Genomic DNA, 14,092 nt, shown 5'->3' with positions numbered 1-14,092 from the left:
GCTCTAAAGGATATGAATCAATAATGATACTGTGACTATTGTGTTAAAAATACTTAAAATAACTAATATACTATTGAGATCTTAGAAAAAGCTGGACGGGATATTAAGTGCTTTATGTGCATTATATTTTATATATATTTAATTCCCATTTTAGGTTAGTATAAACTAGGTGGCTAGACAGGAAGTAACTTCTTAAAGGTCATACTTTGTAAGTTTGAGAGCCAGGAGTAATTCCAGATTTCACTGACTGAATATTTATTTCATTTATTAGAATTCCTCAAACAACTAAAGCTTCCTTACTGCCTATGACATTCATAGGTCTTTCTGGAAGTTTGTACCAACAGTGTTCTTTCATAAATGATCTACACTTTTATCTATCATTTTATGGTTTCATATCTTTACCATTAAATCAGTTGTCAATTTCTGTTGTGAAATAAATACTTTTAAAAAATGATTTTTGTTTTTTTTGTTTTCATTATTGCTCAGTTTTGGATAAGTTTACTGTGTCATGTAACATTTTTCAACATATAAAATATTTTTTTTAATTTAATGATTTCTCACAGCTCCACAATTATTCAAAATAAAGACCACTTGATTGCACTACATGACCTTTTAGTAAAAAAATCTAAATCCCCAAAAAAAGTCATTTACTACAGGAATTTCCTATGTGTTCAAAAACTAGTATTCCCTAATCTAGGGGACTCAATTTTTTAAACCAATAATGCATTTAAAACTTGTCAAAAAAATTGGTGCAGCATTTTCTAACACAGCATTTTAATATTAACCCAGCTATTCTAATAATGTTGACATGTTTCTGTGGAATCTGACCTTACATTAATAAGGACAATATCATTCATGAATTCTTTTCTTCTTCACTAATTTATTGCTTTACATTTTTCCAATCAATACTATTGTGTCAAACAGAATATCATTGTAAAAACCACTTATTCTATCATGAAACCCTTCTTTAAAGCTCTAAGGTAACTAGTACCAGATTTTACATTGTCCAACTGCAAATGAGTACGATCACTCACCACACACTCCACCCAGTGTGACTGTCCTAGCAATCTTGTCATTACGTACACTATTCATCAAGTCCTTCAGTACGGTCCCATTCAGCACTGTGCCTGACACTACTCAGCTGCAGAGATGAATAACCAAGGAGTTACTTATGCAGAACTCAATCAGGTTAAGGGCTCAAAAAGACATCAAATGAAGGCTAAGGGCACTAAAAGTTCCATTTCAGTAACTGAGCAGGAAATAACCTACGCAGAATTAAATCTTCAAAAGGCTTCTCAGGATCTTCAAGGCAATGTCAAAAATGACCCGTGGAAAGGTAAAACAATACACACATCGTCTAACGGTTCTAGGATGTGCAGTCGGGGTGCAGGGGTGTAGGGAATGAGTAAGGAATGATCTCCCATATTTTTCATTTGTGAGGATCAGAGCTTGGAGCTGGAATATGGTATTGGAATTGAAATCTGAGGACAAACCTTATTCAAGTTTTATAATCCGTGGTCTTTACCCAATCTCATGGGGGTAATATATTTACTGCAAATGTAATGGTATATTCTGAGAGAAGATTACAATGGTAGTTACAGGTTTGGGGTCCAAATTTTTGTATGTGATTCCTTGTGCGTTGTTGGGTCTTTTGTATGTAAATTTCCTAAATGATTATTTCCATCCATCCTTTCTCAGAATTTTCATTTCTCTTCCTACTATGTACCTTCATGTCCAGGGAAGCTCATTGCTGGGATCCTGGGAATCATCTGCCTTGTCTTGATGTCCACTGTGGTCACAATAGCTGTTATTCTCTGTAAGTAAGTGTTTGAATGACTACAAGGGAATTTTTCACTTTAATGATCATCAGTGCCTCGAAATGTTGCACAGTATTATGGAATTGTATTATCTCATTTTAATGCATGTTGCTCTAAGTGTGGAATGGTTATTCTGAATTTGTCAAAAGTAGACATAACAGAATAATTACAGAGAGTATTACACATATATTCGGATTTCATAACTCAAATGCAAGCTATAGGAGAGACGTAATTGAGATACGCAAATTAATTCTTGAGATGGGTTAAACCAAATATTGTAAAAGACTGTGAGATCGGTTCTTTAAACTTTTGGAATTATCTTTGCCCACATGTTCATTATTTATTCAATTTTTATGGGTAAAATCTATTTTATTACAGAGTTTTCTCATTCTAAACAATACACCAAACTTCAAACTAAGAAACTCAAATCATAGTGATTTATTTAGTGTAATATTAAGTTTTATTAAGTTTTATGAGGATTGCCTTAATTTTTTTAGTTCCTGAAGGACTGGTGCAGAACAAAACGTCCTCGGAAACAAAGACCCAGAAAGGTATAACATCATTTTCAAAATGATATTAGGATAATTTATATTTTATCTCTATCTTAAGCTAGACAAGGATGATAATAGATGCTTTTGGGGAAAATGAATTAGAAAATTGCATAATAAATTTTCAGAAATAATGAATATAGGAGAATATTATGTTTTATGCAACAGTATGAGGAAATATTCATTTAAAATCACCATACCGGGGGTGCCTATATGGCTCAGTCAGTTAAGTGTCTGACTCTTGGTTTTGGCTCAGGTTGTGATCTCAGGGTCCTGGGATTGAGCCCCATGTCCGCTCCATGCTCAACATGGAGTCTGCTTGAGATTCTCTCTCCCTTTCCCTCTGCCCCTCCTGTTCATGCTATCTCTCATATAAATAAATAAATCTTAAAATAAAATAAAATAAAGTCACCTACTCATTGTTACCAATGGCCTCAAATTTCCTCATGCTATAACACAATAAGAGATAAATCCTTATGCAATTCCAAAAAAGTGGTCTTGTTCAATGACTCAGGGCACATGTAGAGATGGACATTTTTGTATGTTTGCTTCATATGGGCACATAAATTAGGGGGGGGAAGGCTGACTCTTCTAGGAGTGTGCGTGTGTTTTGTTTTATTTTTGCCAGCTTGTGAGGGTAAATTGATGTGTTGTATACACATTTGTGTATACATATGCAAGTTGTAAATTTGCAAGTTTTAATATTCAAAGCCTTTTGGATAATATCTCATAATCTTTCTCCAGCATGTCATTGTCCAAAAGAGTGGATTACATATTCCAACAATTGCTATTACATTGGTACTGAAAAAAAATCATGGAATGAGAGCTGGTCATCCTGTGCTTCTCACAGCTCTAAACTGTTCCACCTGGATGATGAAGAGGAAATGGTGAGATTTCAAATGTTTCCAGATTTTATTAAAAGCTTGTCATTTAATGTTATACTTGTAGAGTTCATCCATATATTTGTACATATTTCTTGTTTATTTTAAAATCTGTTACTATTCCATTGTTTGACTCTATGATATTTATATTTTTATACTTTTAATGTATATTTTATAATTTCCAGTTCTTGCTTTTCAAAGAAAACCATACTTCAGTAAATGCTCTTTTACCTGAAATAACCTTACTTTTTTTTAACACATCAAGAAAACTAAATATATGAATGTGCACAATCATCACAAAATAGAAGCACACAATTACAAATCAGATCATGAACGATAAGTTTAGAGTCTCTTCTAACCCTGCCAATTTTAATAATGTGAAATATCTTCAATTATTTTTGGACTTTATATTGATGGAATCGTGCAGTATGCATTTTTATGTGTGTCTCCTTTTGCTCTCATATTTGTAATCCAACTGTATTATCGCATTTGTCTATATTTTGTGAATTTTCACTGCTGCTGCCTTATATGAATATGACATTTAAAATCTGTTCTCAGAAATTTAGTTCCATTTTGGTGTGTGGATATTATGAATAATTATTTAATGAAAGGCCTTTTCTATGTCTTTTTCCACATATTGTATTTATAATAATTTATTATACATAACTACATTGTAAATGGTATATTTCTAGAATGTAAATATTGCATTTTTCATAATAAAATAATGTATAAATATAACATTATAATTGTATTTACATATAATTATAATACATTTTCTTCTAAGCATTAGTATGAAACTGCATGGTCATAGATATGTGTGTCTTTCAATATATTAAATTATCCCTACACTTATCTAGTGTATTGTGTAAATACACATTGTACAAATAGTCCCTTGATCCAAAACTCTGTAGTCTCATAAAATTGAATACAATTAAGTTCTGGTGATTATATAACAGTATCATTTTTCTGGGCTGTGAGTCATTAGGATATTCTCTTTGGTGAGAATAAAAAGAGTTCAAGTGTGTCTTTTGCTCATTTCTCCTAATGGTGTTTTCTTTTGTCTTCTTAGAAGTCCTCGTCGTGTTTTAAATACAAGCACTTTTTTGGGTTTATGAGATGGAAATAGCTGTATCTTGCATTTTTACTCCCCTATTGGAGTCTTTTAATGATCCGAATTTTAATATTATCATGGTCCAATTTATCATTTGGGGTGTTAGTGATTATTTTGGACCTATTTCAGAAGTTACTCAAAATTCATGAATATAATTTCCTATATTACTTTCCTGGATTTACCTTTTTTTTTGTTTATTTATTTTTTAACCTTTAGTTAGGGTTTATGATCCACTTGGAATTTATTTTTTGTGACGCTGTGTTTATAAGCCTGGGAGATAAAAGTGAAGGTTACACTTTTCTACATCATGACCTAATTGATGCAGCATAATTTACAACAAAGTAGATCTTTTCTTCATACATAACTTTATACATTTAAAGTTAGATATATGGCCATATGTGTTCTAATCTGATTTATGTAAATAATATAGATATGAGATATCTCTGTATAAATAATTATATACACATATATCAGTCTACACAGTCTGTCACCACCCACAGCACTTTGACTAAAATGTAGAGCCTTACCTTCCTTGATGTCCCTTTACTGTGTCTCATTTCTACTAGACTTGTCTTAAATGTTTTCTACTTATATTGAGAATCACATGGATGTTATAATTTTGTTTCAACTGATGATTTTGCTTCAAATATCAAACAATTTAGACAATACAAGAGGTGAAGCAAATTCATGAGACCTAATGATAGTTTTATCCTTTCTTTGGTTGTCTCCTTCTTCCTGATGATCCAAGATTCCTTCTGTTATCATTTAATTTCTGTTTAGATATTTCCCTTTAGCAGTTCTTTCAGAGTGCATCTGGTGGTGACACATTTTCTTAGTTTTCCTTTATCACAGACTGTCTTGATTTCCCCTGCTTTCCTGAGTGATATTTTTGCTAGGTAGTCAATGATTTTTGATTGAAATAATACACTTAGCTTCTACATTTTTTTTGTCTTTCTAGCATGCATTTTTTCCATTATTTTGACTGGAGAGAAAAAAAACATTTTGGGGACTTTTGTCTGTACCCATTGGTGTCTGTGGTTTGCTCACCAGTCTGAGCTATGTGATAAAAGATAAATTCCAGGGCATTCACCGCCATGTCATTCCTTGGAGCTGGGGTGCCCAGTTCTGTCAGTTTTCTCATCACCTGTTTGAATCTTATGTTGTTTTGTATATAATGTCCAGGTATTTTATCTGTATTTGGTGGACGGAATAGGGAACAGTATATCCTCTCTATCTTGCTGGAACAGGAATTCTGATATGTAGTGGTTTTAATATGAATGTTCCTAAGACTAATAGTGTTAAGCATCTTTCCCTGTACTTATTTGCCATCAATATATGCTTTTTGGTGAAATTATCTTGAAATATTTTGGTTATATTTTTACTTTTTGCTATTGTATTTTGAGAATTCTTTATGCATCCTGGCAACAACTATTTTATTAGATGTATGATTTGTAAATATTTCCTCTCAAGTCTATGACTTGTCTTTTTCTTCAAAGAGCAGACATTATCTTAATGAACTACACTTCATCAATTTGTTCTTTTATGGGTCATGTTTTGTCGTTCTTTCTAAGAAATCACTGCACGACTTTAGGTCAGGTGTTTTTTCTAATACATCTTCTTGAAAGTTTATTATTTATACTTATGGTTGATCAATGTTTAGCATTTTTGTACATAGTATAAGGTATATATTATTAATTTCATTTGATACTGAATTGTTTCCACAACATTTGTTGTAAGACTATACTTTCTCCACAGAATGACTTTGCATCTTTGTTGAAATCTGCATTCCATATATGTGTAGGTATTAACTTTGCTCTTTCTCCTCGGTTTCTTTAATCTTGTATGTATTTTTATGTCAATCTATACTTTAAAAATCCTCCTTTTGTAAACAGTGCATTTGTATTAGTTCTTTTTCAGAGTTATCATATCTATTCTAGATCTTTGCATGGATGTTTACTTTTTATTTCTATCAGTTTAATTTTTTTAAATTAAGAATGAAAATTAGTTTTATCAGTTGCCTTCTGCATCAGAGAAATCACATCATCTGACCTTCTTTACTCTGCTAATGTGACAGATTAAGTTTATGTAATTTCACATGTAAATCCAACGTGGTATTGCTTCAGTAAATCCACTTATGTCATAGTCCATTATTTTTATATATTGTGAGAATCAGTTTATGATTGCCACTGACATGTAATTTCCTTTTTTTATTATTCCAAGAAAATGTACACAACACATATTTTGTTAGACCCTTTTTTCTACCTTATAAGGTAGAAAGGGTTTCTTTTTGGTTTTTAATTGGTATTTCATTTTTCTTTACTCATAAGGATCTAAATATTCTGTAACTGAGTATGAAAAGCTATCTGAATTACAGATTAAGTTATAGTAGAAGTTAAGACACTTCTGATATTTTTATTTCTTTTTGCTTTGGTTTTCACAAGTTGTATTTGGTAGGATTTTTTTCAATTTTATGTCTAGTTTTAAAGATATTTGCATATTTTCATAATATTCTATTATAGTAATTTTATTGTGGTATAATGTCCATACAGATGGTTGCACATGCAATACATGCCAACAGCTGGCTGAATTTTCAAGTGTCACCATCATATGAATGAGAAAATGAATATTACCAGCTCTGCAAAATGCCCCTTTCATGTTCTCACCTCCATTTATAAACATTTACATAAATAGAATCATACAGTATGCATATTTTATTTTTGGCATTTCCAGGGGAAACTGAACGTGTGTTTCATCCATATAGCTGAATTTGTAAATTGTCCGTGCTCCTTGCTGTTCTGTTGTCTGATTCTACTGCAGTGTATTCATCCATGTTATTGCTAATGCTCTTGGATACTGGGTATTGATCCATTTGGAGCTACCATGAGTTATTCTACTGTGCATACTTCACGATCAACTTTCAGCTAAGTATATGTTTATCATTTCTTTCTTCTCTAACTTTAATTGGCTCTTCTCTGTACAGCTAGCTTCTTGAGAGGGAAGATACTCAGATCATGCATTTTATAACATTCTTCCTTTTGAGTATAAGTGACAAAACTATGAACTGTCTCTAAACACTACTTTATTTTTATTTCTTTATTTATTTATTTTTATTTTATTATGTTATGTTCATCACCATACATTACATCATTAGTTTTTAAAAATTTTTTATTGTTATGTTAATCACCATACATTACATCATTAGTTTTTGATGTAGAGTTCCATGACTCATTGTTTGCGTATAACACCCATTTAGTTCCACCCTAAAAGTCTGATATATTCTCAGTTTAGTATCATCCAGTACAAGGTATTTTCACAGATTTCATTTTTGAACTGTAAATTTTTCAGAAGTTTATCACTTTTCCACATGTTTGGAAATTTCCCACATTTCTTTCTATTGTTGCTTCTAATTTATTCCTTTGTCTTTGGAGAATATACTTTGAAAATTCCCATCCTTTAAATGTTTGATCCCTATTTATGACCTAGAAGAATAATTTCTATGTATGTCAGGTATGTCAGGCTGGTTGCTAGTGCTTTTACAGTCTTCCATAAGCCTCTGGATTTTGTGACCTGCTGTTCTCTCACTGCTTAAGGAAGAGCTTTTAAATCGCCAATTACATGCATTGAATTGTTCATTTATCCTTCCAAATCTGTCAGTTTCTATTTCATGTGTTTGAGGGTTCTGTTGTTAGGTGAATACTGTATGTTTATAATTATTTTATCTTCATCTCATATTGACAGTCTTAACGTGTTGCAATGTTTCTTTTAATTTCTAATAATATTTCTTGCTTTAACAGCTACTTTGTCTCATATTAGAACAGCCATTTGTGCTTACTTATGGGGTTACTGTTTGTAGGGTAGATCTTTTGTTATCCTTTTACTTTCACCTCTTTGTGCCTTTGAATCTAAAATGTGTGTGTTATGGAAAGCATAATGATGGATCTTATTATTTTTTTTAATTCAGTATGACAAGTTCTATCTTTTGATTGGAATATTTACTTAATTAACATGAATGTCATTATTGGAATAGTTGGATTTAGGTCTCCCATTTTGCTATTCATTCTATGTTTCTGTCTTGTTTCCTTCTTCCACCTTATCTGACATCTTTTGTATTAAACATATTATTTTAGTATTCCATTTTAATTCCTCTTTGGTGTCTTAGCTGTATTCTTAAGCTATTTCCTTGTAGTAAGTGGGTATAACAAAAATCTTTTGTTTGTTTTTACTGAGATGTAATTGACATAACAGTGTGTAAATTTAAGGCATGCAATGTGTTCATTTGATACATTTATGTATTACTGATTGATTACTATGGTAATCTTAGATAATATCTTTCTCATGTTACTTATTTATCACTTTTGTGCGTATTGAGAACAGCTAAGATTTAGTCTTAGCAACTTTGAAGTTTATAATACAGTAATGCTGATTATAATCGCTATATTGTACATTAAACTTCCAGAACTTATTATGTACTAGTTGTAACTTTGTATTCTTAAACATCTCCCCAATTCCCGTTCCTCACAGTCCTTGGTAAATAGCCTTATACTCTTTGTTTTTACAAGTTCAGTGTTTCAGATTCTACATGTAAGTGAGACCATACAGTATTGGTCTCTACCTGTCTGATTTTTGTCACTTACATAATGCCTTCAAGGTCCATCCATTTGTCACAAATGACAAGATCTCCTTTTTCATGACTGAATAATATTTCAGTGTGTGTGTGTGTGTGTGTGTGTGTGTGTGTGTGTGTGTGTGTGTATAAAACACCTTCTTATCTGTTGGCAGATACTTAGGTTCCTTCAATAATTAGGCCATTGTGAATAATGTTGCAATGAGCATGGGTGTGCAGTATACCTTTGAGATAATGATTTCAGTATTTAAATATATATGTAGGAGTGACATTACTGAATATAATGGTATTTTTATTTGTAATTGCTTGAAAAAAAGCTGTACTATTTTCCATTGTGGCAGCACCAATTTACATTTCCTCCAAAGGATTTCCTTTCCTTCAGATCCTCACCAATATTTGCTTATGTTTTTGGAAAAAACAATTCTAACAGGTGTGAGGTGACATTTTATTGTGGCTTTGATTTGCATTTCCCAGATGATTAGCGATTTTGAGTACCTTTCTTATACCTATTGGCCATTTTTACGTCTTCAGAAAAATGTTACTCAGCCCTGTGCCCATTTTTGAAATTGGATTATTTTCTTTGTTTTTATTGCATTGGTTGAGCTATTTATATATTTTAGATACTGGTCCCCTATCAGATATATAGTTTACAATATTTCTTCTGTTCTGTACATTGTCCTTCAAAACATTTTGTTCTTTCCTTTGCTGCGCACAAGCTCTTTAGTTTAATGCGGTCCCACTTTTCTCCTCTTTTTTAAGATTTTATTTATTTATTAGAGAGAGAGAGCATGAGTGGGGGAGTGGGGACAGAGGGACAAGCAGGCTCCCCTCTGAGCAGAAAGCCCAATGCAGGGCTCGATCCCAGAACCTTGGGATCACGACCTGAGCCAAAGGCAGACGCTTAACCAACTGAGCCACACAGGCATCCCAGGACATATTTTTAAGTTATTGTTTCCATGGGGGACACTGGTTCCAACTGGAGGGGGATAACATTGATAAGACAAAGGAATAAGAAGCTCTGGGCTCTCTCTCGAGAGAGAGCATGAGCAGGGGGAGTGGGGGCAGAGGGACAAGCAACTCCCCGCTGAGCAGAGAGCCCTATGTGGGGCTCAATGCCAGGTGGAAGCTATATTACCCATTCCATAATTTTCACACTGACTTGAGTCTCTCATGATCCACCTTGTTCCCTCAGGAGTATTTCTTTGTCTGTGTTTGCATGTGTTCTTCAGTCATTTCATTAAGTATTGAGTTGTGGATTTCTATGTGTTAATTCTATTATTAGTTTGCTGAGTCTCTGTGGTCCATAAATATTTTAAAATGATATTTAAGAAGTTGTTCATTCATTGTGACTTATGATTGTTTTTTTGCTTTCCTCCCCCCTGCTTATCTTCTCCTTCTCAAATTGTATTTAGAACTATGCTGTTTTTTTTTTTTTTTTAAGATTTTATTTATTTATTTGACAGAGAGAGACACAGCTAGAGAGGGAACACAAGCAGGGGGAGTGGGAGAGAGAGAAGCAGGCTTCCTGTTGAGCAGGGAGCCCGATGTGGGGCTCGATCCCAGCACCCTGGGATCATGACCTGAGCCAAAGGCAGACGCTTAACGACTGAGCCACCCAGGCACCCCAGAACTATGCTGGTTTTCCTGATACTGTTTTGAAGGTTTCTGAACTCTGTCAATTTTTCTGTTTTTTTCTTTCTTATTTTATGAGATGAATAAATTCTGTTATTCTTTCCTCAATTTCATCAATTTTTTCTACTGTATCTCAAATTCTCTGGAGAGCCCATTTAGTGAATTTCATTTAGGTATACAATGATAAACTAAGAATTTCTCTGTGGTTTATTCATATAGTTTTATTTCTCTATTGATATTTCCTATTTACTATATTGCTGCCATCATATGTTAATTTAATTATCTGAACTGTTTTCTTTCTAATTTCCATATATTTATAAACAGTACTTAAAATACTTTTTTCTAGTAAATACAATACCTTATCCCAGTAGAAGTTTATATTGACCCATACATTCCCTTAGTGTAGAAGATATTTGCCATTTCTTTTCATGTTTTTTTTTTAAATCTTTTAGGTAGATACTTTTGATAGTATAATTTAGTAAACATGCATTCTATTTCATATTCTTAGATTTATATTTTGTATAAGTTGCATACACTTTACTGCTGGATCTTCTCCCCTATAATCTGCCTGCTAATATTTTTGTTCGGTATTTCCAAATTCTTATTCTTTTAGCCTACTTTCTTAGGGATTGCCCTTGTGATTTTGTAGCTTAGATGTTACTTGCAAGTTTTTTTTAAAAGACTGTGTTCCAGAACTGCAAGTCAGTAGGGCTTCCACCCTCTACCATGTGATGTGTGTGTGTGTGTGTGTGTGTGTGTGTGAGAGTGTGAGAGAGGAGTGCTCACAACTTGAACATCAGTTCTCAAGTCTCCTTCTGCTTTTACTTTCTACTGGGTTCATCTTGGTCTCTTCTCCATGTGTATATATTTTTTTCCATCAGCCAAGAGTGTATAGGGAGCTCATGTCAACTCTTCTGTTGTACTTTCACTAACAGTATTTTTCCTATTATATTTAAGGGGGTCACAGTGCTTGACAGGAAAATTGCTACCTCCAACTTTTTTTTTCTGGAATGAAAACAATTTTATTGATACCTGAGAAAAAGTGCAGGAGAAATATTCCTAATGACCATGTAGCCTGTCCCCTTGGGCCAGACCAGGCCAGGAGACTTCCCTTACCTGCCTTTGAGCCCTGGGTCATTTGGGGCCTCACTGACTAGCTCCCAAAGGCTGGAGAAGTCCGCAACAAGAGTCTGGAGAGACAGCATCTGCAGTCATGGCTCCAGAGGCTAGAGCAGGGTCCGTGGGAAGTCACACCATTCAAGATCTAGGGTCTCTTGGGTCACAGCCCCAAGTCTGATGGAAAACAACTCCACCCAGGCTCCCAGATCCAGGCAAGCGGGGCTGTCAACTGCTCCAGACACACATGGGTTTTCCTCATTCATTACCATGCAAAATCATCACGCTGCACTGAGAAGTCAATAAGCTATTTCACCCCCTTCCCCGATGCTAATCAAGTCTCCCCTGTGGCACCAGCACCATTGCTTTTGCAGCTTCTTCAAATTATAGAACCACAAGTTTCTGGATCCTTGAGCTCCGAGGGGCAGATAGAGAGGCATGGGAGCAGTGCTGGGCAAGAAGACTACAGATATGTTTTCTTCTTACTTGAATCTCTAGGAATTTTTTCAAAAAATAGATATTTCACAAAATATTATTAACCTTTGATAAATTATCAAAACCCTGAAATTGTTACCTTTCTCAGGTTGTCCTCCTCACTTACTTCCCCTAAGATATTTTTATAACATGTCCAGTGTGTAATATTATATTAAAATTTGAAAGATTCTATAAAGTAAGAAAGAATTAACTGTGTTTGTTACTACAAATTCAAATAAGAGCTCTTATTTGACTTCTAAAAAAATTTTGTTTTCTCATAGTGTTTGTTCAGCCACCTCATTCGGTCTTCATGGATTAGTATAGTTTCCCAGAACACCAATATTAATTCATTTGTGTGGCCAAAAGACTCGACCTCCTTTCCTAAAGTGTAAGTTTCTTGACAACTTTTGTATTTTATGCCTTGAGAGGACTAATCTTACAAAGAATAAGTGCAGTATGTGAACAATTCTATAACACATGTGTTAAAGTGTTTCTATAGAAAAATGATATGGGAAATATTCAGATTTAGATGTACAGCTATTAGTCTAAATAAATTGTTTGTTCTTCAAAATATTGTGATTTATATTTTTAAGAGTAATGAGATATAATTCTCTGTATTTCAGGTCCTCAGTTTCTTCAGAGAGTGACAAGCATTGTCCATTTTTCAACTTTGACTCAAACAAAACTTCTTTTGAATGCTGCTTAGATCTAAAAATATATGTTTGTAAGCACTAGGCATTTTAGTTACCTAAGCTATCTCACCATCTATAAAGAACATATATCTCATTTCTTCAAAAGCCATACAATTATTTTCTCAGAATCTTTTCAAATACAATTTTTAGAGCAATTTTAGATTCACAGCTAAATTAAGAGGAAGGTACAGAGCTGTCCTATATTATCCCTGTATGCACACGTGCATGGCCTCTCCCGTTATCAGCATCACTCACTAGAATGCTTCATTTGTTACCAAGGATGAATCCACAGTGATGCATCAGAATCATGCCAAGTCCAAATTGTACCCGAGGTTTCACCTTTGGTGTTGTAGAACTTTTTTTTCAATCTTTATTTATATGTAAAATATATATGCCCAGGTACATATTATGCATTTCTTTAGTATTTGCTATTTAAATTATCGATAAATTGCACATCATAATATCAAGCACTGTCATTGTAAAGTCTTCAATAAGGTAATCAATCCACTCATCTTTCCAAATGAATTGATTTGTCCTAGCCCTTAAAGGGCTGCAAATAAGAGTTGAACAACCCAGGGTGGTGTGGTTATCAATCAGAATGAAAACCGGTCAGAAGACAGAAACTAGGGGAAGATTCATGTAAACAATTATTATCTATTTGTAAGGGAAAGCCTACTAAGAGGAAATGCTACTAAAATTAAAAATCATGAAGAGTTTCTTAGGGTTGAAGGAGAGTACACAAAGGAGGGATCACTGGGCAGCCACGTCTACTCTCTGAAGATGGGATTTAGATGTCATTGAAGACAATGTGGCTACATACAGCTTCATGGCAGACATGCTTATGGGATTGGCCTGGGACAGAGCAATTCCATCATCTACACATGAACTTGGTGAGGTTGGATCTCAGGCTGTGACTGGCAAGCAGGAGGAACCTCTGCCAGACTGTTGGGAGGCATAGAACAAGGGCAGGAAACTTTGACTGCTACTGGCAACAAAAACTTGCTAGAGGCTGAATACACAGGACTTCCTGGATGCATGCAGGTGGCAACCAAGCCAGAGCCGCCAAACAGCCTGAAAACACCATGAAACCAGGAAAAAGAGCTTTTTTTGTTGCAGTGTTTCTCCGTTGCCTTTTACCAACAAAACTCAACCTCATGTGAGCTGACAAGGAAGAGAAGTTTATAGGATCTAGCTCCC

General features: G+C 34.0%; 1 protein-coding gene across 1 annotated transcript; it reads left to right on the top strand.

Annotated features, from left to right (window-relative positions):
• Positions 1–1,125: 1,125 nt before the first annotated feature.
• LOC144382188 (NKG2-A/NKG2-B type II integral membrane protein-like) lies at positions 1,126–12,938 on the top strand. The gene is made up of 6 exons (XM_078074158.1): positions 1,126–1,336; positions 1,739–1,816; positions 2,315–2,368; positions 3,110–3,252; positions 12,485–12,591; positions 12,827–12,938. The coding sequence occupies exons 1-6, from the start codon at positions 1,150–1,152 to the stop codon at positions 12,936–12,938; spliced, it is 681 nt and encodes a 226-aa protein (XP_077930284.1). The 5' UTR covers positions 1,126–1,149.
• The last annotated feature ends 1,154 nt before the right edge of the window (positions 12,939–14,092 follow it).

The sequence above is a fragment of the Halichoerus grypus genome, chromosome 6 (genome assembly GCF_964656455.1).
Source record: "Halichoerus grypus chromosome 6, mHalGry1.hap1.1, whole genome shotgun sequence".
Taxonomy (NCBI): domain Eukaryota; kingdom Metazoa; phylum Chordata; class Mammalia; order Carnivora; family Phocidae; genus Halichoerus; species Halichoerus grypus.
This window is presented reverse-complemented; position numbering and strand designations above follow the sequence as displayed.

Coding starts and splice junctions, on each gene's coding strand:
- LOC144382188 (XM_078074158.1), top strand. CDS start 1,150: ATGAATAACCAAGGAGTTACTTATGCAGAACTCAATCAGGTTAAGGGC. Junction 2,369..3,109: donor GGAAACAAAGACCCAGAAAG/GTATAACATCAT, acceptor ATCTTTCTCCAG/CATGTCATTGTCCAAAAGAG. Junction 12,592..12,826: donor TCGACCTCCTTTCCTAAAGT/GTAAGTTTCTTG, acceptor TCTGTATTTCAG/GTCCTCAGTTTCTTCAGAGA.